The sequence below is a fragment of the Hyaena hyaena genome, unplaced genomic scaffold (assembly GCF_003009895.1).
Source record: "Hyaena hyaena isolate Hyena2069 unplaced genomic scaffold, ASM300989v1 scaffold_704, whole genome shotgun sequence".
In the NCBI taxonomy this organism is placed as follows: Eukaryota; Metazoa; Chordata; class Mammalia; order Carnivora; family Hyaenidae; genus Hyaena; species Hyaena hyaena.
In genome coordinates, this window is record NW_024081336.1 from 312051 (window position 1) to 332474 (window position 20424).

General features: G+C 32.9%; 1 protein-coding gene across 10 annotated transcripts in view; it reads right to left on the reverse strand.

The window, feature by feature from the left end:
- The window catches only part of KIF21A (kinesin family member 21A), a 144988-nt gene that overhangs the window by 37531 nt on the left and 87033 nt on the right, over positions 1-20424 (reverse strand). For 9 of the 10 annotated variants that reach the window (XM_039217662.1, XM_039217660.1, XM_039217658.1 and 6 more), the window contains exons 11-18: positions 16524-16727; positions 6702-6792; positions 6195-6312; positions 5611-5799; positions 4993-5192; positions 3821-3928; positions 376-444; positions 67-281 (exon numbers count right to left, since the gene is read on the reverse strand). In XM_039217662.1, the coding sequence (XP_039073593.1) occupies positions 67-281; positions 376-444; positions 3821-3928; positions 4993-5192; positions 5611-5799; positions 6195-6312; positions 6702-6792; positions 16524-16727 (1194 nt within the window). Of the gene's footprint in view, positions 1-66; positions 282-375; positions 445-3820; positions 3929-4992; positions 5193-5610; positions 5800-6194; positions 6313-6701; positions 6793-10896; positions 10936-16523; positions 16728-20424 lie in introns of all 10 variants that reach the window. The other variant, XM_039217664.1, reaches the window with a different exon arrangement.

Here is a 20424-nt window from a genome sequence, read left to right on the forward strand (position 1 = left end):
TAAGTCCAACATTCAGTAATAATGCCACAAAGATTATGTCAGAAGGAACATAAGAATTGTATTGACCTGGTTCCATTTGTTGTGGGTGTTGGTAAGGCCTGGACTCTTGCCACAGGAATTCTCATTTTCTGCTGGGCTCCTGCCCTTGATACATCTGCTTCTACAGCAGCTGCGCTGGAACCCGTGTCCTGAACAGGGGTATCGGATGAGCTCAGTTTCCGAGTGACTTTCCCAGCCACTCTATCTGACATGGGCCTCACTTGTCTACGAAGAGCTGTAACCTGAAAGTGCAACAGAGATGGACTCATTCCTTTAGTCTACAGAAATACATCATCTATCTCAAAGCCAGATGTTTCCTCCAAATCAGAAACTTGCCTCTTCGGTTTTGCGACGAAGAACCACTTCTTGGTTTCTTTTTTGGGCTTCCAGAAGTCTAAGTTGATGCTATAAAATAATATTGAATAAGTTAAAATAGTAAACTGAAAGATACAATGCTTCCTACTCCTTCATTAATATCTGACCCATCCCACTGGGAACTATAATAGTTCTTAGCAGAATATGAACTAACAATGCAGATTAGAATATTTTATTCCAATAAACAAAAATACATATTGATACAGCCATCTCTTTCTATAAAATGAAGTTATCTCTGTGCCATACTTTTATTTAAGAAACACTCATAGTGCGGGGCGCCTGGGTGGCTTAGTCGGTTAAGCGTCCGACTTTCGCTTAGGTCATGATCTCGCGGTTCGTGGGTTCGAGCCCCGCGTCGGGCTCTGTGCTGACTGCCAGCTCAGAGCCTGGAGCCTGTTTCAGTCTGTGACTCCCTCTCTCTGACCCTCCCCTGCTCACGCTGTCTCTCTCTCTCTCTCTCCTAGAAATAAATAAAAACTTTAAAAAAAAAAAAGAAACACTCATAGTGCTTACTATATACAAGTACTTTTCTAAATGCTGTATAAATATTGTATCATTTCATTTTTGCTAGACATTTTATTTTGCTAGCTGAGGCATGAAGAGGAAGAAACATAGCTTAGAATATTTCCAATAAAGGCACTTTAAAATATATCAGTAATTGTTAACTCCATTTTAAATACAGGGAAAATATATGTTAATTGTATTAGCACTATATAATAACTTCAGAAATATTATGTTGGGCAAAGTAAGTGAACAACAAAAAATGTCAGTATTTTCTACAAATTTGCTTTTAGGTGCTCTATATGATAAAGACAGTTAATTATAAATAACTTTATTTTATAAGGCTATAATTTAGGAAAGAAAATTGGACTGAAAAAGTACATAGACCTTAATTCTGGTTCTGTCATTTATTCAATTCTGTGATCTTGGGCAATGCTTAGGAATTGGACTTAATCACAAACATCACTTCTAGGACTTAAATTCTGTGATATACCAAATAACCTTCATGTTTTTTATCCCTAATTCAAACAGACCATTCATCTCATGTTTGTGCATAGTCCTATGTCATCAGATGAGAATTCTTTGAGAAACTGACACTATCTTATCACTGCCATATCTTCATTGCCTACAACAATGATTGACATAAAGGCAAAGTTAATAAATGTTTTTGAATAAATGAACTTCCAAAAATTAAAAGTAACATATAGTTTGGAACTTGTTACTACATTAGGTTTTTTCTTATTCAAACTCAAATCTCAAGTTCATTCATATTTTTGGTACACAGGGTTCGAAGATGAATATGACAAGAAATAATTTAGAAATGGAGTCAATGTGCACACAAAGCAATAAGTAGAAGGGCAAAGGAGTCTGAATGTTTGCTTTGTATGTGATTAGCCAGGCTCATATCTTTATAAAAGAATATTATATCATATATGATCCTATGTTGTGGAATAAGATTCAAAAATTCCATACTAGTAGTTAATTGTGCAATATTAATCCATCTCATATGAATTAGTTATAAAGAAATAAGTAGTGTACATTATAAGGAAATTATTCCTATCATCTAAAAGTTTTCACTTGTGTTTCCTTGACTTATTTCACTTAGCATAATACTCTCCAACTCCATCTATGTCATTGCAAATGGCAAGATTTCATTCTTTTTTATGGCTGAGTAATAGGTGGAATTTAAGAAACAAAAATGAGCAAAGGAACAAAAGAGAGAGAGAGGCAAACCAAGAGACAGACTCTTAACTGTAGAGAATAAACTGATGGTTACCAGAGGAGAGCTGGGGGCAGGGGCTGAAATAGGCTATAGGGATTAAAGAATGCACCTGATAAGCACTGGGTATTATATGAAAGTGTTGAATCACTATATTGTATACCTAAAGCTAATGTTATGCTGTATGTTAACTAACCAGAATTTGAGTAAAAACTTTAAAAATAAATAAAGAGCCAAAAAGTAGAAATAACCCAAATACCCATCAATTAATAAAAGCATAAACAAAATGTGCTCTATCCATATAGCCATAAAAAGGAATGAACTACCAATACATGCAATAACATGGATGAACCTTGAAAACATCATGCTAAATGAAAGAAGCCGATACAAAAGGCTATATATCATATATTCCATTTACAGTGGGCAAACTCATGGAGACAGAAAGTATACTAGAATGGCTGCCAGGGGCCAGGGAGACAGAAGAATAGGGAGTGACTGCTAATGGATATAGAGTTTCTTTTTGGACTGATAAAAAATATTCTGGAATAAGATAGTGATGATTATTGCACAATTCTGTGAATATACTAAAACCTTGAATTGTATAGTTTAAAAAGAGTGAATTTTATGGCTCATGAATATATGGCAATTTTTTATAGAAAAAAAAGAAATATAGCCTTAATACAGAAGTCATCTTGTAAAAATATCTACTTTTCTCTGTCATTACTCTCTTCTGTCTCCTTAAATTTTCTTTTTATTTCCCAAAGTAGATTTCTATTTTCTAAAATATGAAGTATGCCCACATTTTCTCCAAGGAGGATTTAGAAAAAGTTGAGCAAGAAAAAAGGAACAGAAGCTGCAACCTAACCAACAATGGAGAAAAGACCATGATGGACTCTTCTAAGGAAAAAAAAATCAAAAATGAAATAACCAAATTGTTGGGGTGCCTCTGACTCTTGATTTCAGCTCAAGTCATGATCTCACAGTTGGTGAGATTGTCGGGCTCTATGCTGATAGTGTGGAGCCTGCTTGTGATTCTCTTTCTCTCTCTTTCTCTGTCCTTCCCCTACGTGTGCTCATGCTCTCTCTCTAAATAAACATTAAAAAATATTGCCAAAAATTTAGAAAGGAGAAAAAACACATTGACCGTAACCTAAAACCTGACACAACTACAGTTAGCATGCTGGTATATATCCTTAAAAATTTTCCCTCATTTAATCAAGCATGCATGTAAAGTATGCAAAGAATATGAAAACTTTTATAGGTCTTAGTAAAGCCACCTCTAGTGAAACTGGATTATTATTCCAGCAATATTTCTAAGACCTCTAGGTGAAACTATCATTGGAACCATACTAAAATCACTATCTTATAATAATACTATATGTAGTTCCTTGATTACCCTAGAGATAACCAATATATCTTTGTCATTTTTTCCCATCTCACCATCTAGGAATAAGCCTCTAGTAAAATCTATAATAACATTATAGTGTTTTCCATAAGCTTGTATATTGAATTACTATAATAATTACTATAATCCGTATAATAAATGCCATATTACTAAATTAATGCTTATTTATTATCTTTACCCTGCATTTAATATTTAGTTATCAGAAAATTTTCTTCCATTAACTAAACAAGCTTGTTCAATGTACAAGATTTGTATATAACTGAAAGTTAAACTTTACTCACATCTCTTTTACGTTGATCTTTTTTCAATTGAGCAATCTCTCTGTTTCTCCTAGACTCTGTCAATCTGGCTTTTTCTTGTTCTTCTTTCATTTGTTTCATTAGTCGAACCTAAAAAATTTAGGTAAACACATCTATTGGAGTTACCCTATCACAACATTTATTAAATTAATACACCTATGGAAGTAAGCAGTTAGAATTCTGAATACTTAATATGGAAACAAGTGGAGTTTTGTTGCGTATTTTAAATAGTCAAATCTTATTTTTGTGAGATTATTACATTTCTTTTTCTAATACTTTTCTAATATGCTTCTATCAAATTGCTTAGTGCTCTATGCTTCTTATATTCAACACTCAATTGTTCTATAACTTGAATGAATTTTTGGTACTTATTACCAGTGGCTGTGTCACCTTGAACAAATTACTTTACCTCGCTAAGCTTTTCATTTTTTCATATATAAAAGGGAGATAACAGTTCTATGGCATTAGACTATTATAAGAATTTAATGAGTAATACCTGAGGAGTATCTATAATAATGGCTGGCATATAGTAAACACCTAATAATTTTACCTATTGTTGTCTTCAGCAAAGACACAACATAAGAATCTAAAACTTCCTAAATCATTTCCACATTGCTGATTTTCACAACAATGTTAATAAGAAAAATTAATCCCACAACAAAAACAGATAACAGATCAGGATTCACATACTCTGTTTTGTCAAGAGAAGACAATTTGTATTCTTCTATGCATGGGAACGATAAACACTAAATTCAAGACAGTTGTTACCTCTTTGGGAGAGGAGAATATGATCAAAAAGGAATACATAGGAGATTTTGTATATAACTGTAATGTTTAAGATAGTGGATATAGTGGTCATTTGGGAATTTTTAATCCTTTTTTTCATGTTTGAAATATTTTATGTGTTTAAGGAGAAGAGATATCCATCAGATTCAAAGAAGCCCTATTTTGAACCACATGATTTGAGCTACTCTGAAGAAAGGTTTTGATAACGGATGAGTGCAGGAAGCAACTTCTAATTGCCAAAAGGAAGTGCATCATTTGTAAGGCTGGATTACTTTTTATTGAATATGGAAAGAACCACAATAATTCTTTTGTCCCAAATGAAACAAATATCCTCAACATCAGACCTTAATGCAAAATCTAATCAGTACCTTTGTTTTTTTCATTTCCATCACATCTTGTTGCAGTTTCTTCAATTGTTTCTCATACTGAGACTGGTTTTTAAGCAACCTTGCATGCTCTTTTTGAGCTGTCTGAAGTCTTTGCAGTTCTTTATTCATGGCTTGGAGTTTCTTTTCATATTCGGACCTCACTTTTTTTGCCTTTTCTTCTGAGTAAGATTCCACTGAGCCTAAATGACCAAAGGATATTTGTATTTGTTTCTGTGAGACACAGATTTTTCATTTCACAGATTTACAATTTATGACCTTAGAGAAAAACTACCTCCCCAAACAAACTTCAAGAGACCAGGGTATCTTTGAATTACTCTCTCTTTTTCTACCTACTCTCAACTTATTTAACAATTATTTTTTTAATTAAAAAATGTTTCCAGCATTAATTTAGTAAAACAATTAGCCACAATTTTGGACAAAATAATTAAACAGCCTGGATACGTATCAAAACAGGAAAAAAAAGTAATATTTAACATGAGACAAACTCATATTTAATGTGGTTGCTAACGTAATTTCTTTCTTCTAAGGGATGCACTGATAAAAACCCATTTTGGCAATTTAGTTGGAACCTTAATTAGAATTAAATGTAATTCTTACCTAAATTCTGGAGCACCTGGTCTCTCTCCAGCTGAGTATCCCGAATTTTATGCTGCAGCATCATTAGCTTTTCTTCATACTGCTTTTTCAGTGTCTGCAGTCTTTTCTGGCTGTTTTCTAGTTCATCAATCAGTTTTTGCTTGATTGCAATTTCACAAGTAATGTTTGCTAAGTCTGCTTGATAATTGGCTATTTATAAAGGAAGAAAATAAACATACTGCAATAGGCCACAATATCATAATTCTAGCTTTCAAGTGAGAGCATGAAAACCAGCATCTACATCCAGGCATTCACTTAGCAGCTAGAAGGAAAATGTCATGGGTAACCTCAAAACTGAAAACAAAGCGATAAGATAAACAGTGTTCACACTGGGCAGTGACAACAGATACTATTGGTGCCAAATAAGAATGGAAATCACACAGTGACTAAATCCAGTATGGGAGAAATATGAGGCTGGGAGGGGGCACACAGGTCAGCAGGTGTAAAAGCTGCCTTCGTCGAGAATGAAATGGAGAATGTTTTCTCCCCGTATCTTAAACATATTCCCCAAATGAATCTTTGTTCTTGTACTAAACAGCAAGTACCTTTTTCATCTGATTCAGAATCTGATTCATCAGAGCTTTCACCCCCTTCAATGTCATCTTCTTCCTCCTCCTCCTCCTCCTCCTCTTCCTCGTGATCACTCACTTCTTGACTTTCTTCCTAAAATGGGATTTGTGACTATTAATAGCCCAATATCAGCCAAACACACTGACTACCTCATTAAGAGAGACTGCTGGAGTACAAAATACAGAAGTTCACAAATTTCACCTTTCAAAAATTCAAAACTCATTCCACACTTGTAAGGTAATAAAATAGTGTTTCTCTCTTAGTAGTCTATCCACCCACACACAATGCTTTCACATTACACAAAATTGAGAGTTGCCAGTATTTTATAGCTCACATTTCTGAAGAAAAGAAATCCTCAAACAAATAGTTTAAAATGCATAGTTACTCTTTCCTTTTTCCACATATAAATTAGTAGCTATCAGCAACCATAAACAAGCTAAATTCAAGGACCTAAATTTACAAGTTCACTCTTTCATACTTACCACTTCTACTTCATTGTTTTCTCTTTCTGTAATACCCTTTTCTTCTTTCTTCTCTTGGTCAGTATCTGCATTATCTTCTTTACCAGCCACACTTTAAAAAAAAAGGAACAAAAAGGTACAGTATTTAAGAGGAAAAGTGTTCACTTTTGCTCCCATATTTTAAAAACCATCAATTACTTATGGAAATAAACTAAGAGTTTATCATTTGACTGAGCAAGCAAGTTTATAATTTGCTTGAGAGGAAAGTAGAAATTGCCATTCCAGCAATAGTGACTTATATCACTGGGGGAAAAATTATTTTCTAGAAACACTGAGCAATAGATTATCCACTAGAGTATGAGATCTGATGAGACAGCTAAGAACCAGTCACAGTAACAGTCCATGGACTAGAATGTAGATGATTTAAATTCAAAGGAAATCGAAACAAATATTTTGCTTTTCTCATCTAAATATATGAATTTTTCCATCTAAGTACAATGATACAGAAGTTGCATTTTTATTGGTCTCCTAATACATTTAAGAATAATTTAAAGATCCAGAATAAACCCATGCACTGAAGTTTGTCTACACTGGCTGCATCCTCTAGTAATGGCACAGGCTCTTTTTTTGTAGGGCATACCTACAGCACAGGACTCTTCCTAAAATGTTCCCACCGAAATGGGTCTTTGCATATCAAAACTGTCTAAAGTTCAGCCTGAACTTTGACTGAACAGGAAATTCCAGGTTCTGCCAAAAGATTGGCCCTACAAATGGAAGCCTCCTCTTCAGTCCTCTGGTACTAAAAAGCTCTAACTACATACTGATGTTAGGTGATATTTATAGCTAAAGTAACTCAGCCCTCATCCCCTGAGAAGACAGCACACACTACAGTGGGCAAAGTTTTTCACACTTAACTCACTCTCTTTTAGGGCCTAACAACCATGATCAATTATGCACAGAAGTTACACTTCTGTTCATTAGACTCATACATTTAATCAAACTGAATAATATTAAGAAAGTAAACTTTAAATAAATCTATATGTGAAAGATTTCTTCTTGTGCTATTGTAACATTTTGAAATCAAGAGTAAAAAAAATGCTCAAAAAGGCAATATTCTCCAAATAAAATTCTCCTTGAAACAGCTTAAAAAGAAGTAAAATAACTTTGTAACAGCTATAATTTCTTTCAGATATTCTTCTACATTAAAAAATTGCCCTAATACTTGGACTTATTTTCAGCTTCTAGGCTAAAATTTTAATTTTATTTAAGCTATGTTATTATTGAACTATAGTGTTTAACCCTAGGTCTCAATTCTCACAAATACTTTTGTATTCAGAACAAGACAAATACTTTTCCTTTGTAAGCACTTTTCAGGGTTCTTAATTTATATTTTTTTAAATGTGATTATCTCTTTAATTTCTGCCTTCTCCACAAAACTGGGGGCCTTGTGAGGGCAGGGATCATGTCTGTTTGACTCAGCATTATGTCCCACTTACCCAGGGGATGTATATAATAAATGTGCAGTAAGTATTTGTTAAATATATTAATCTCTATGACTCTACATGAGAAGCTCTGTCATTTCTATGTATCTTATGCACTAATTATGTTGGAATCTGATGGCACAAACTGAAAGATGCTTAAAGATGCACAGAAGACAGCATGTCACTAGAGTGAGAAGGAACTGCCAGTAGCTGGATCAGTATCAATATCAATCAGATATCAATAATACAATCTTAGCTGGAAAGAAATAAACTATAACAGGGTTCCATGAATGTTTTTAAATCATTTTGCTAGAGAAAAATGCTGATGATACTGAATGCTTCTCTTACATCACTTGTATTTTACTAGGACTGTTGATTTTCCATCATGCCGCTCCAACTGAAAATCTAGAAGGAAACTCCCCTTCATCCATCATCCCATTCAAAGGACAGTACCATGTACTCAAACAGACTATAGTTGAGGTTAAGGTTAAGGTCAGGACAGGAGAATGTGCTTGGAAAGATCTTTCTCATCAGCATTCCTGAGTCTCTCCCTTAGGCATCCTTCCTTCCTTACCTGTAACCTAGTGCACAATTTTTGTTATTGTTGGCTGCTTCATTACTTAAGCTCCAACCCAAATTCTCTTTTACTCAGGCTTATAGCTAGATAACTACTTTATTCTAATCCTCCTATTTTCTCCAAGTCACCAGTGTCCATCAAATGTTACTTTTCACTTATATATAAAGTTGATTCATATATTATAAGCTGTTTATGCCAATTCTGATGCAGAAAGATTCGCAGTTGTAACTTTACATTATTAATTTACCTTTATATACCACTTAAGACTTAAGCTTTTAAAATACAAGTTTATACTTTATAATTATTATACCACAAATATTCAAGTTTTCCTCAATAAAGTGAGATAAATTGATATCTAAAATAACTAAGCAGCAATGAAAGATATTTAAGTTTGAATGTTACATAGAATCAGAATCTTAGAGTTGGAAGAACACTAGTGTTAAAGTGGTTTGACATTGGACAACCAATGTCAACAGTTTTGTTGACAACCTAAAAAGCAGCTGTATTATGGAGAGTTAATCTAATCAAGGGGACTAAAATCAGTGTCTTGCCTCCTAGGTCAATATTCTAGAATCTTACGCTTCAAGTTCAGGGAAGTATCAGCATCACTGAAAAGCTTGTTAGATAAGCAAAATCTCAGGCTCTACTTCGGTTTTAACTGAATCAGAATCTTCATTTTATGAAACTAGTTGAGTGATTTGTATGTATATTCATGTTTGAAAAGCCCTATCCTAGAGCACAAAACTACTCTGCTTTTGCTCTCCTTTACGGATGATATAAAAATTGGAAGCAAACTTTACTCACTAAAGACACTTAAAGGACTTGAATAATTTAATGTGGAAGAGTGCTTCCATATACTACTTTAACTATATATTTTATTTTGACATGAAAGAAATCTCACATTTTTAATGCCATAATTTAATTCTAATGATAAATATAATGTTCTAAATATATACTAATTAGTTGCTAGAGTTACATTCTCATTATTAAATACTTTAAATAAGTTATAGAATTATAGAATAAAATTATAGATATTGTTGAAAACTATATTATTCATATGTATGTTATTCATATATTCAAATATATATTATTCATAATACTATATTATGTGGAATATAATTGTGGAATGTAAACTATTAAATAATTTCAAGAAAATATAATTTTTAAGCTTTCATATTTAAAATATTACTATAACTTATTATTACATAGTAAAAGTTCTTAAAAGGCTTATTTTAAGTAAGAGATAAAATTTCTAAACTGGTGCTTCTAAAATGTTTAAATATTATTTTCTTAATCATTTTGATTATATAATCTGGAGGTTTATTTAGAAAAATCTATGAAGAGAAGTTCTGATAAGAAGTAACATACTACTTGATCCTCGTTTAAATAACTATAATTCTGAATGACTAAAATGCAAATTTTTATTATATAAACAGCTCAGGAATGTGCTTCTAAATTTTGCTCAAACTTAAGTAAAAAAAGAAAATACCCCATTTTTGACTCTCACCTCAAATATATTTTGAAAGCAACACTTGTTTTTCTAATTCAACTTAAAAATGTCTTGGATATCTTATCCATAGTAAGGCCATAGTTTCCTTTTGTTTTGTTGCCATTTAATGTTCTGTTCCAACAACAAATATTACAAATAATTTGTATATACAAATACATCTATATTTGCATACATATACATTTGTATATACAAATATTATACCAAATAAAGAATGAGGGAGAGAAAAACCCACCTGTGACTTAGCATGGGCTACAACAAAATCTCAATTCCTACCCAATTAAAAGCTCCCAGTCTGCTCACAAGTTTCGGGAAGATACATTCTGAAAATCAATGGTGGGTTTGGGGGTGGGGGGGTCATTTTTAGCCTAAAAAACGTAAGTCATAACTGCCATCATAATTAGGATAGTTTATTCTGGAATCACATGAAATTGCCTTAGTTTTAATCCATGTAACTAGTGAGGGTTTTATTCTTAAAAAGCAGTTTTTAAAAATGTATTTGGTGTATTTGTCAAGTTATAAAATCATCATTAATTTTAGGAGCACCAAGCTAATCTAATCTGAAACAATCTATAATTCTATAACACATTTCCTTGTGAATGGCAAGTATTTAAATGACATTTTAATAAAAAACCTGGGAAATATTCCAACCTTCTTTCTTCTCGATTGCTTTCCTCAAGTTTCTGTAGCCTTCAAAATCACGAGGCACAGTATTGGAAGGCCAAGCCAATGAAGGACAAACCAGACAGTAAAAAGCGAAAGTGGTAAGAAGGTAAAAATGATACATGAGCTTGAAGACTTTAAAATAAATTTTAAAAGATATCATCAAAGGACAATACACAGTAAAAAGGCAATACATTTTGAATGAATATAAAGTAAGTAGAAAAACAAGCAGCATTATATCTAAGAAGAGGATACAGACTATCAGTTGAAATTATTCAGCAGTTAAATGCAGAGTTTCAGTTTATATAACTTAATAAGTAGTAAGAGTGTTTGGATGCCATTGCTTTTTTTGACCTGAAGTGGATCAATTTTCTCAGCTTCCCCTAAAAAACCTACTTTCAATGATATTCTCTTCCTTTTAAATCTTCACAGAAGACCTTTCCATGGCATCATTAAAAGAATGTCAAAAAGTAATGCCTTTCTACCATAATATGAAAATATCATTAATACTGAATACTAGCATACTACTCTTAAAACTTGTTTTCTATTTTTAATATACTACATGTGAACATCACTAAATCTAAAAAAAATTCTATTTCAAAATTATATATGAAATGGTGTTATAGTCAAATGAATATGGTTGTTATGATGTCAGTGAAAACTGTAATTTTATTAAATGAAAATAAAATTTCATAATATCACTATACTAATAATTAGAAATTATCCAAAGGACTAAGGCAAAAGTGGCAATAAAATGTGAAATGTAGCACTTTCCATTAGTAAAATTGTTTCTCAATCAGAAAAGTATAATAAAAACTATAACTATGTACTTAAAGACTTTGAAATATAATTAAACAATACTCTATACACAGACTTGGGGATCTTTACTCAATGGAATGTACTGAATACCAATATTTGCCATATAAACAAAAAGATAGATATGCTAGGCTCTAATTAAGCACATAGGAATCTTGATAGAGCACATTTCTGACCAGAATTCCAAATATATTCTTCAGAATGATCAATATTTTTAAATGAAAAGACTGAGTCTTCAGTATAAATTATTCCATCAAGCCAGTTATTTTCATGTGCTTGTGCCTCTGATTGTTTTTCACAATCAACTTATATATTGCTATTGTAAGAAGAGACTAGCAATCTTTCTGGGAAAAAATTCTAGAGTGATATTCACCAGGGATCAAAAGATCCAATATAATGGCTAGAAAAAGGGAAGTAAATCCATCACCTAAGAAATCTATATTTCTAGAGTTTCAGCCTGGCACCACTAAACACAAATATAAAGCAGTCTGATGAATTAGCAAAGTTTTATTTTTATAATTCAAGTCATTTAAAGCTAGATATCCAAAAACATGGGAATTAATGCTTAATTTAGTCTTATACTGATGAAAATGAGCAACCGTTGCTCAAAGGATATGGTTTCCTGTCAAAGAGGCTAAATGTCCTATTTTAATATGCAGAATTTTTGTTTACCTTACACAAGAAGTTTGTATTAAAATGTATGGATGACATGAGCTAATAAGTAGATAAACTTTGGATGTCTTTTTCAATTGTTACTTTAGAGAACATTGTAACAAATTATTTAAAAGAAAGTGAAGGGGAAAAATAATAATCTGATACTTCTCCATCATTTAAAGGAGTTCCATTTTTACTTCATTTCATTCCATCACATGGAGAAGGATTCTCCATTCTCCATTTCTCTTCCATTCTCCAATTCTCCCTTTCTATAAAGAGGAGAGAGAGGGGTGCCTGGGTGGCTAAGTAGGTTAAGCGTCTGACTTCAGTTCAGGATATGATCTCACGATTCATGGATTTGAGCACTGTGTCAGTTTCTGTACAGCTCAGAGCCTGGAGCCTGCTTCAGATTGTGTGTCTCCCTTTCTCTCTCTGCCCCTCCCCTGCTCATGTTTTCTCTCTCTCTCTCTCTCTCTCTCTCTCTCTCAAAAATAAGTAAGCCCTTAAAAAAAGAGGAGAGAGGATGAATGACAAACCTTGCCAACAATTTTAACTTTTATGTTACTGAAAAATAGGTAATACAGTCTCTTCAATAATTCACCTTATTTTGTTACACTCCCTCATCTATTCATATGGATGATTTTACAGCTCAATAGAAAATATGCACAGACAGGTAGAAGAATTAACCTTAAACTTCCAGATAGTAGCTAATTGTAGCTTTGATAAAGACTTTGATGCAGAAAAAGTTAAACTTCCGTGTAAAACAGCACTTGAGACATCCTCCTTGAACACAAATGCAGTTTCTGACATAAAAGTGACCCAGCTGCTACTCTTCCTACCAACACTTACTTTTGTCAGAGTCCCCATAGCCACTACAACCAAAAACTGACAGATATAAAACAAAGTAAATTAAAAGAAATGGAGCTTCTAAATAATTTGCGGCTTTAGTGGGGAGGAAAGGAAGCAGTTATGAGAATGAGGACAGTGTAGGAAATCTGAACCCATAAGTGAATCCCCAGACAGAGCTTGGAATCTCTCAGCTAAAAGAGAGTAAAAGTCTTCCCTAGATAACTTGACCTTTTTTTTTCCCCCTCATGGGATTGTGTCCAAAATCTTAGCATTTTATTTAGCGTGTCCTCTTTCAAAATTACAAACATCCTTAGAAAAGAGGCTTATTGGTTATAAGTCACTCCACTGGCGTGGATGTCTAGTCAGATGGCTTTGCTACCAAATTTGAATTTAAGGAGAAGAGAGAAGGGGTAGATGTTTTGGAACTGGAAGTAGTTCTGAATGGGTTAGAATTACATGAGCGCTAACTGGTAGACATCATAAGGACACAGGGTCAGCAGATGGAATAAAAAGAATGCTAAGGCAGAAATTACACTTTTCCTCCAAATGTTGGACATCCATGAAAGAAAAGGAAGTTTCTTTTCCATTATTTTCCTTTTCCTCTTCCCTTCTGAACTGCTCTTACCACACTACAAAATGGATAAAAGTCACTTTATGTGAGTCAGCTGGGAAACCTGGACACTACATATTCATAACATTTTCTAGAGAAAAATTAGTTCCAAATTCCAAAGAATTTTTTAAATAAACTTATTCTGTATGTAAGGTTGAGGCAGAACCCAAATTTTACAGTGCCCTCTCTGATGAATAAAATCAGTAAATATGAGGGATATAAAATAACTCAACCAGAAGCAATACACCTAAACAGGAACTATTGCCTCCAAAGAATTCCTGTGGAAGACTAGACACTAACTTCAGTAAGGCAGCAGCCATTCTAAATACTTCTGGAACTCTTTATTATTTGTTTTAACCTGTAGCAAATCCATTAGCTAAAATAACAGCTTACCTACATTTTAAAAATAGGAATTTACATTACATACGGTCTAGAAGGTATTGGGATCTACAGCAAAAAATTAACACTGATGAAGGAAATGCTCTAATCAAGCTGAGTAAAACAGTATTCATTTTCATGTTTAAATCCCCAACAAGGTGTGAATAGAGTGTGGTAAGAAAAACTATTAAATCCTACAAATGTATATATGGAGTAATATAAATTCATAAATTGGTTCTAAAGGCTTTCACACAGTTCACGGTATGCAAGAACATTTTTCCTTTCTAGGTTCACACTACATTATGTAGGTTTTAGCTCTACAAAGACACATGGTAGCATGATATGAAAATGCTTTATAAAGCACTTTTAAAAGTATCATATTATGACTTATTAATTTGGTTTTCTCATTCCAAGCTATCATTCATTTTTTCAAAGGTGATTAAGGCAGTATCTCTAAATTTACTTTATCTAGTTTTTTTCCTCATCAATACTTTTTTTAATCTCATATCACTTTTTGTTAAAAATAACTCATTTTTTCACTTGAATTCTTATGTTTAAATACATTTGTTCAGTGAGGTCTTCTTAGCATTAATATCTGCTATTATTTTATCATAATAATTATTACATCTCTCAAAATCACTGAAGTAATTTTTCACTCTGAAATAACAGCTGTTTAATTTTTTCTTCCTAAAAGCAACAGCGAAGGTGTAAATATAAAATGTTTTTCTTCTAGTACTATTATCAAAATGTTTACCGCCCTGCTTTGTCACAAAATAACCTCCATCAGAGGTATTATTTTAAGGTACCTATCATCACTATAAAAATGTCAAAAACAGCATAGGTTTCTATTTGGAGTCCCTATTTTTCATTATTCATACCAAATGGGTGATTATGGTAATATCTCTAAATTTACCTCAAAACAAAAGAGCAGAATCAGCTCATGATCTTAAGAAATGTACCCTTGCTTCTGCTTAACTATTCATGAACACAAACCACCAACCTTTGTTCGTAAAAACAAGTCAAGCCATTTGATACTTTGACCAGCTACAGAATTGAATTATACAAGAAAATAGTCATGTGCAAAAGCCCCATTTTCATTCAAGTAGTGTGTTGGATCACATAATTCTGTGACCATTGTTTTGGTTTTAACTGCCCTGAATTAAAGCTAATCATTATGTATCTTAATGCTGCCATAATCAGTCATCCATGAAAAACACCTATTAAGACATTAGTATCTTAAGAATGCAATTTCAGTTGCAATGCCTCCTAACCATAAATGTGTAACTCCTTGTTTTAATTATTTAAATCATTCCTTTTTAACTCAAGGACACATAGCAGAATTAATTTCAAAAGTTTAAACCTCCAACTAGTTTAGTCAACTGACTGTTCAAAGAAGAAATGCCTGGTTGCCTAAATAAATTTCTAAATAAACAGAGCAAAGCAGTTTAAATGTCAATAATAATTCTACAAAGCAAGCCTCTTGTAACAAACCATTTGATAGTTGTGTCCCCTTTTGAATATCTAGCCAAAAATGCTTAAAATTAATTTGCCTGGCATGTCCAAAATATGTTTAGTAGGTAATGTGACTGCACCACATAATCAGTATGTAAACATGTAAAGAATTTGTGACTATTTAACCACTCACACAATACAAGTGGTCAAATTTTTATTTTCCTCTTCTTTGCACCCAATTGATTTCAGAGGAAGATATCATCAGGATGCAAGGAAAAGAAAGCCTAGAACGGTGGTGAAAAGCTGAGTAACTCCTTGTTGAAATTTTCAAAAAGCCTAAAAAAAAAATGACTTTGACATAATCAAATTAGAAGCCCTGCAAAAAATAGTGAAGAGACCAAATGACATTAAATGACAGTCTGATGGATTAGTTTAGCCTTTAGTTAAACTAATCTAGACAGGAATCAGATTATATCCAGGAGACTACTTAATTGCATTAGAAAATGGGAAAGAAATGAAAACAGTGAGTTGTAATGGTAGAGCAAGCTTTGCAGAAAAGATGAATGAAATGCAAAAGCAGCTATTTCAAAAACAATAAAATAATTTCTAATAGAAATTTAACCTTTTTATAGTCTAAAAATCTTGCTACCATATTATTATAATTAAAATTATTTTTCTTACATACAAGTAGAGATAAACAATTAAAAGTACATCACTGCAATTGTTAGCTAATTTAAATGACATTTTCTTCATTAATATACTGTGAGACTATGCATACTCACTGTAACTGCAAATTAAGATATTCTGAAAAGTAAGAAAAACAGGGACTTATATAGCAGTGATTTTATAACACTACCTTTTCTTCTTCCTCTTTTCTTTCCTTTTCAGCTTCTCTAAATCTTTCTTAGCTAGATCTATGATTTCAATGGTCTCTTTGTCTGAGGACAGTACAGTAGGAGAGAAAGCCGATGATCCGCTGAAATACGGCGATCTCGCTGTGGCTCTTGTCAAGTTTTTTCGAAGGTTCTCATTCACTGCTTCACTTTCTAATAATTTTGCCCTGGTGAATAAAAATATATTTAAACAGGAAACATTTTTTATTGTTGTAAAAAATTCATAGCATAAAATTTACCACCCACACCATTTCTAAGTGCATAGCTCTGCGGCACAGTACCCCCATGCTGCTATGCCAACATGGTCGCCATCCACCTCCAGAACTTTTTCATTTTCTTCAACTACCCATTAAACATTAATTCCTCATTTCCCTCTCCTCCCAGCCCCTCACAACCACCATTATACTTTTTGTCTCTACAAATCTGACTACTCTGGGAATAAATGGGGAATGTTTTAAATATGTTGTTTTCTATGCCAAAAAGTTTTCCAAAATGTACTTCCAACACTGCTACAAGGTAGGGTTTTTTTTTTTTTTAAATAAATGTGCTCACAAACATTAATGTTTAGGAATTTTTTAATTCCCAGAATAATTATAAATTTGAAATAACATTCTCAGTGCTCAAAAGTGCCAATGGTAATTAGATTAGTTGCATTCTGGCCAATAGGCACTAGAGATCTTGCTTTGTAAATCCATCATTTAATCTTAAAATCTACAAGCAGCATGGTCCCCTTTCTTTCAGTTCCTCATTCATCATGCTATAATAGCATTTCCAAATCTTTGTAAGGAATAGTTAGTCAAACTTGCCTGTAACTGGCTGAAAGACATCTGGCTCCTAAACATAGTGTGGGAAAAGATGCTATCTCCAAGGAAACCTGAGTTTGATAATTGAAAACATTCTCTTGTTTGCTCAAGCAGTTCTAACAATGACAGGAGAATAATGTATGTACTGTCAGTAATATGCAAAAAACACAGAATGATGAGATTCTAAAAGAGCTGGACTCTTGAAACAAAAAGGGATTCAGAGTCCACTAGACCAGTACTTTATTTCTATTTGATTTAAACGATCAAAAATACAATTATCTACTTCAATATAATAGATTTCCAAGGTCAATTTAGCACAAGGGTGATTGACACGGGGCTATAAGAACATACTATTACTATATCTGTGTCAAAACTATATTGCACTTTTCTCATATGTCCAAGTATTTCAGAGAAAGATGCTAGATTAATTTGCAGTTATAAGCTCTAGAAGACATAGTCAGCTCTGTGCTTTTTCACTGTCTGTAAAATAATTCATGAGACTGCTGAATTCAGCTATAAACAGAGTGTATCATAAGTCAGTGAATATATATTTCAAATCAGTGTTCTCTACATTCTTTAATGGAATTGTTTTATTATATGTCTGGTATCATATGTGAGCAGAATAACAATATAATATTTTAAAATGGTTAAGTATCTGTGTACAAAGTTCCAGGTTAAATGATTTCAAAATTATTTTAAAGAAAATTCTGAATATGATGGGTCATGTTTTTAATCAAGAGCATAACCTAACTAACTATAAGATGTCAGCTTAACTATAAAACCTCAAAGTCAAAGTTTATATTTTCTGTATTTTTAATATAGCTCAGGTATATAATAATGAATGCTAGGAATAAATGAAAATATATTAAATTAGTTATCAATAATGTCCTGTCTTGTACTGGTTCATTCTTATAATAATCGGACAAGTTATTTTTTGTAATAATTTGGGTTTGCATCAGTAGGCACATATTCAATGCTTCTTCAATGCTGGTACTGATAAAAGCTGAAATCTTTAGGGATCAACTCCACAAAGCCCAAGACACATTAGCAGAAGTTCTTTTGGGTCTTTTTTGATAACAAGTCTCTCTTTCCTTCTCTTTCTCTTCCCACTCACCAACCCACCCTGCTGCCTGCATTTCATTTAATAGGAGACCAAGCAGTCAGTCATGAGAGGAAGTATACAGATGTCCTCAGGAAGGAGCAGATTGAGGGCTTGCATCTCAGCTCTGCCACTCACTTGATTGTGGGCAACTAGTCTTTAAAAATCTTTACTCTTTCATAGTAAAAGGGGAATGAAAATAATACATTTCCCTATGATTATTATGAGGATCAGTGATATACTGAATTTAAAACTCACCAGACTGATAATGTATTTAATAATAACTATTCTTATCAAAAAGTTGGGAATGATATAATTATCTAACAGTAGGGGATTAGTTAAATAAATCAATTACAATGACAAAACAGTACCACATGGAATCATGCAAAAATCATGTTAGAAAATTAGTTAACAGCATTTAAAAATGCTCATAATATCTTGTCACATTTCCAAGAAAAGACAGCAAAGGAGTATATATACTCTGATATCAATTTTGTTAAAGAATGCATTGAAATATATTGAAGAGAGATATCAAAATGTTAACATCAGATCTAGTAATGGTACCAATATGGATGACTTTAATTTTTTTATACTTGCTTCTTATCTTTTCTAAAATTTCCACAAAAATTTTAACTCCCAAAACCAAGAATTAATTAATTAGTACCCATTATTATTTCACAAGAACTAATGAGACATGAAAACTTATTAAAAGGAAATTAGTACTGTTTTATAATTAGAATAAAATTAAAAATATAAACATTCCCAAGTGGCAATGCATCAACATAAATGTGCATTATGTTAAAGGAGCTGTGAATAAATGCCTTCTGAAGAAAAAGTTTGGATGGAAATATGAATTGGAGTTGAATTTAGTAGGAAAATCACAGTATGAGAACTTGGACCTAAATAATACCATGTTTGTGAAATCCTGTTCTTTCATTTGAGACCTATGATAACTCCTTGAGACTAGCAATATTACCTCATTCTTATAGATGAACAAACTAACATCAGAGACATTAGGTAACTTGCCCAAAATTACACACTTATTAATAAATAGAAGCTTAAATATCAATCCAGGTAATCTGATTTAAATTCAAAGCTCATTTATGCTTATTCCACACATACATTATCACAGTCTTGCAATCCTAGGAGACTATCCTCTGAGTAGGATACACCTAATTAAAGAGCCATCAAAGAATTTTTGGATAAACACAACAAACTATTAATTTATACCAAGAAAGTTTCGATCCCTGAACTCAGAGCCCAAGAGTCATCTCTGTTTTCTAAATGGCTTAAAGAACGGTCTGAAAAAGGAGGATATTAGAGGTTGTATTTAGCCACTAGATGGAGTAGAAATGATTCTGTTTTGTAGGAAATAATGACACTAGTCAAGCCATTTGTCTTATATTGAAATCAAGCTTAGATATGTCCTTATAAGAGAAGAAATAGGGGTACCTGTGTGGCTCAGTTGATTAAGTGTCTGACTTGATTTCAGCTAAGGTCATGATCTCACAGTTTCGTGGGTTTGAGCATCTCATCAGGCTCTGTGCTGGCATCATGGAGCCTGTCTGGGATTCTGGGATTCTCTCTCTCTCTCTCTCTCTCTCTCTCTCTTTCTCTCCCCTTCTCAACTTGTGCTATCTGTCTCTCAAAAAAAAAACAAACAAACAAACTTTAAATAAAGAAGGAGGAGGAGAAAGAGGAGGAAGAGAAGAAGAAAAAGAAGACAAGAACCAGAGCTTAGAATTAGCCTTAATAGTTGATGAGTGCCAAAGAAATAAAAGAGATAAAGAGAAGCAACCTAGGAGGAGGAAGAATCTTCAAGGATTGAAAGACAGAGATTATCAGTTATGTCTCAAGGACTGGTTAAGATGGGATCTACAGAGTGAGATCAAAGAATAAGTTTTTGGAAAATAGGCAAGAAAGAGCACTGCCAACACAGGATAGAAACTATAGTCCAGATTG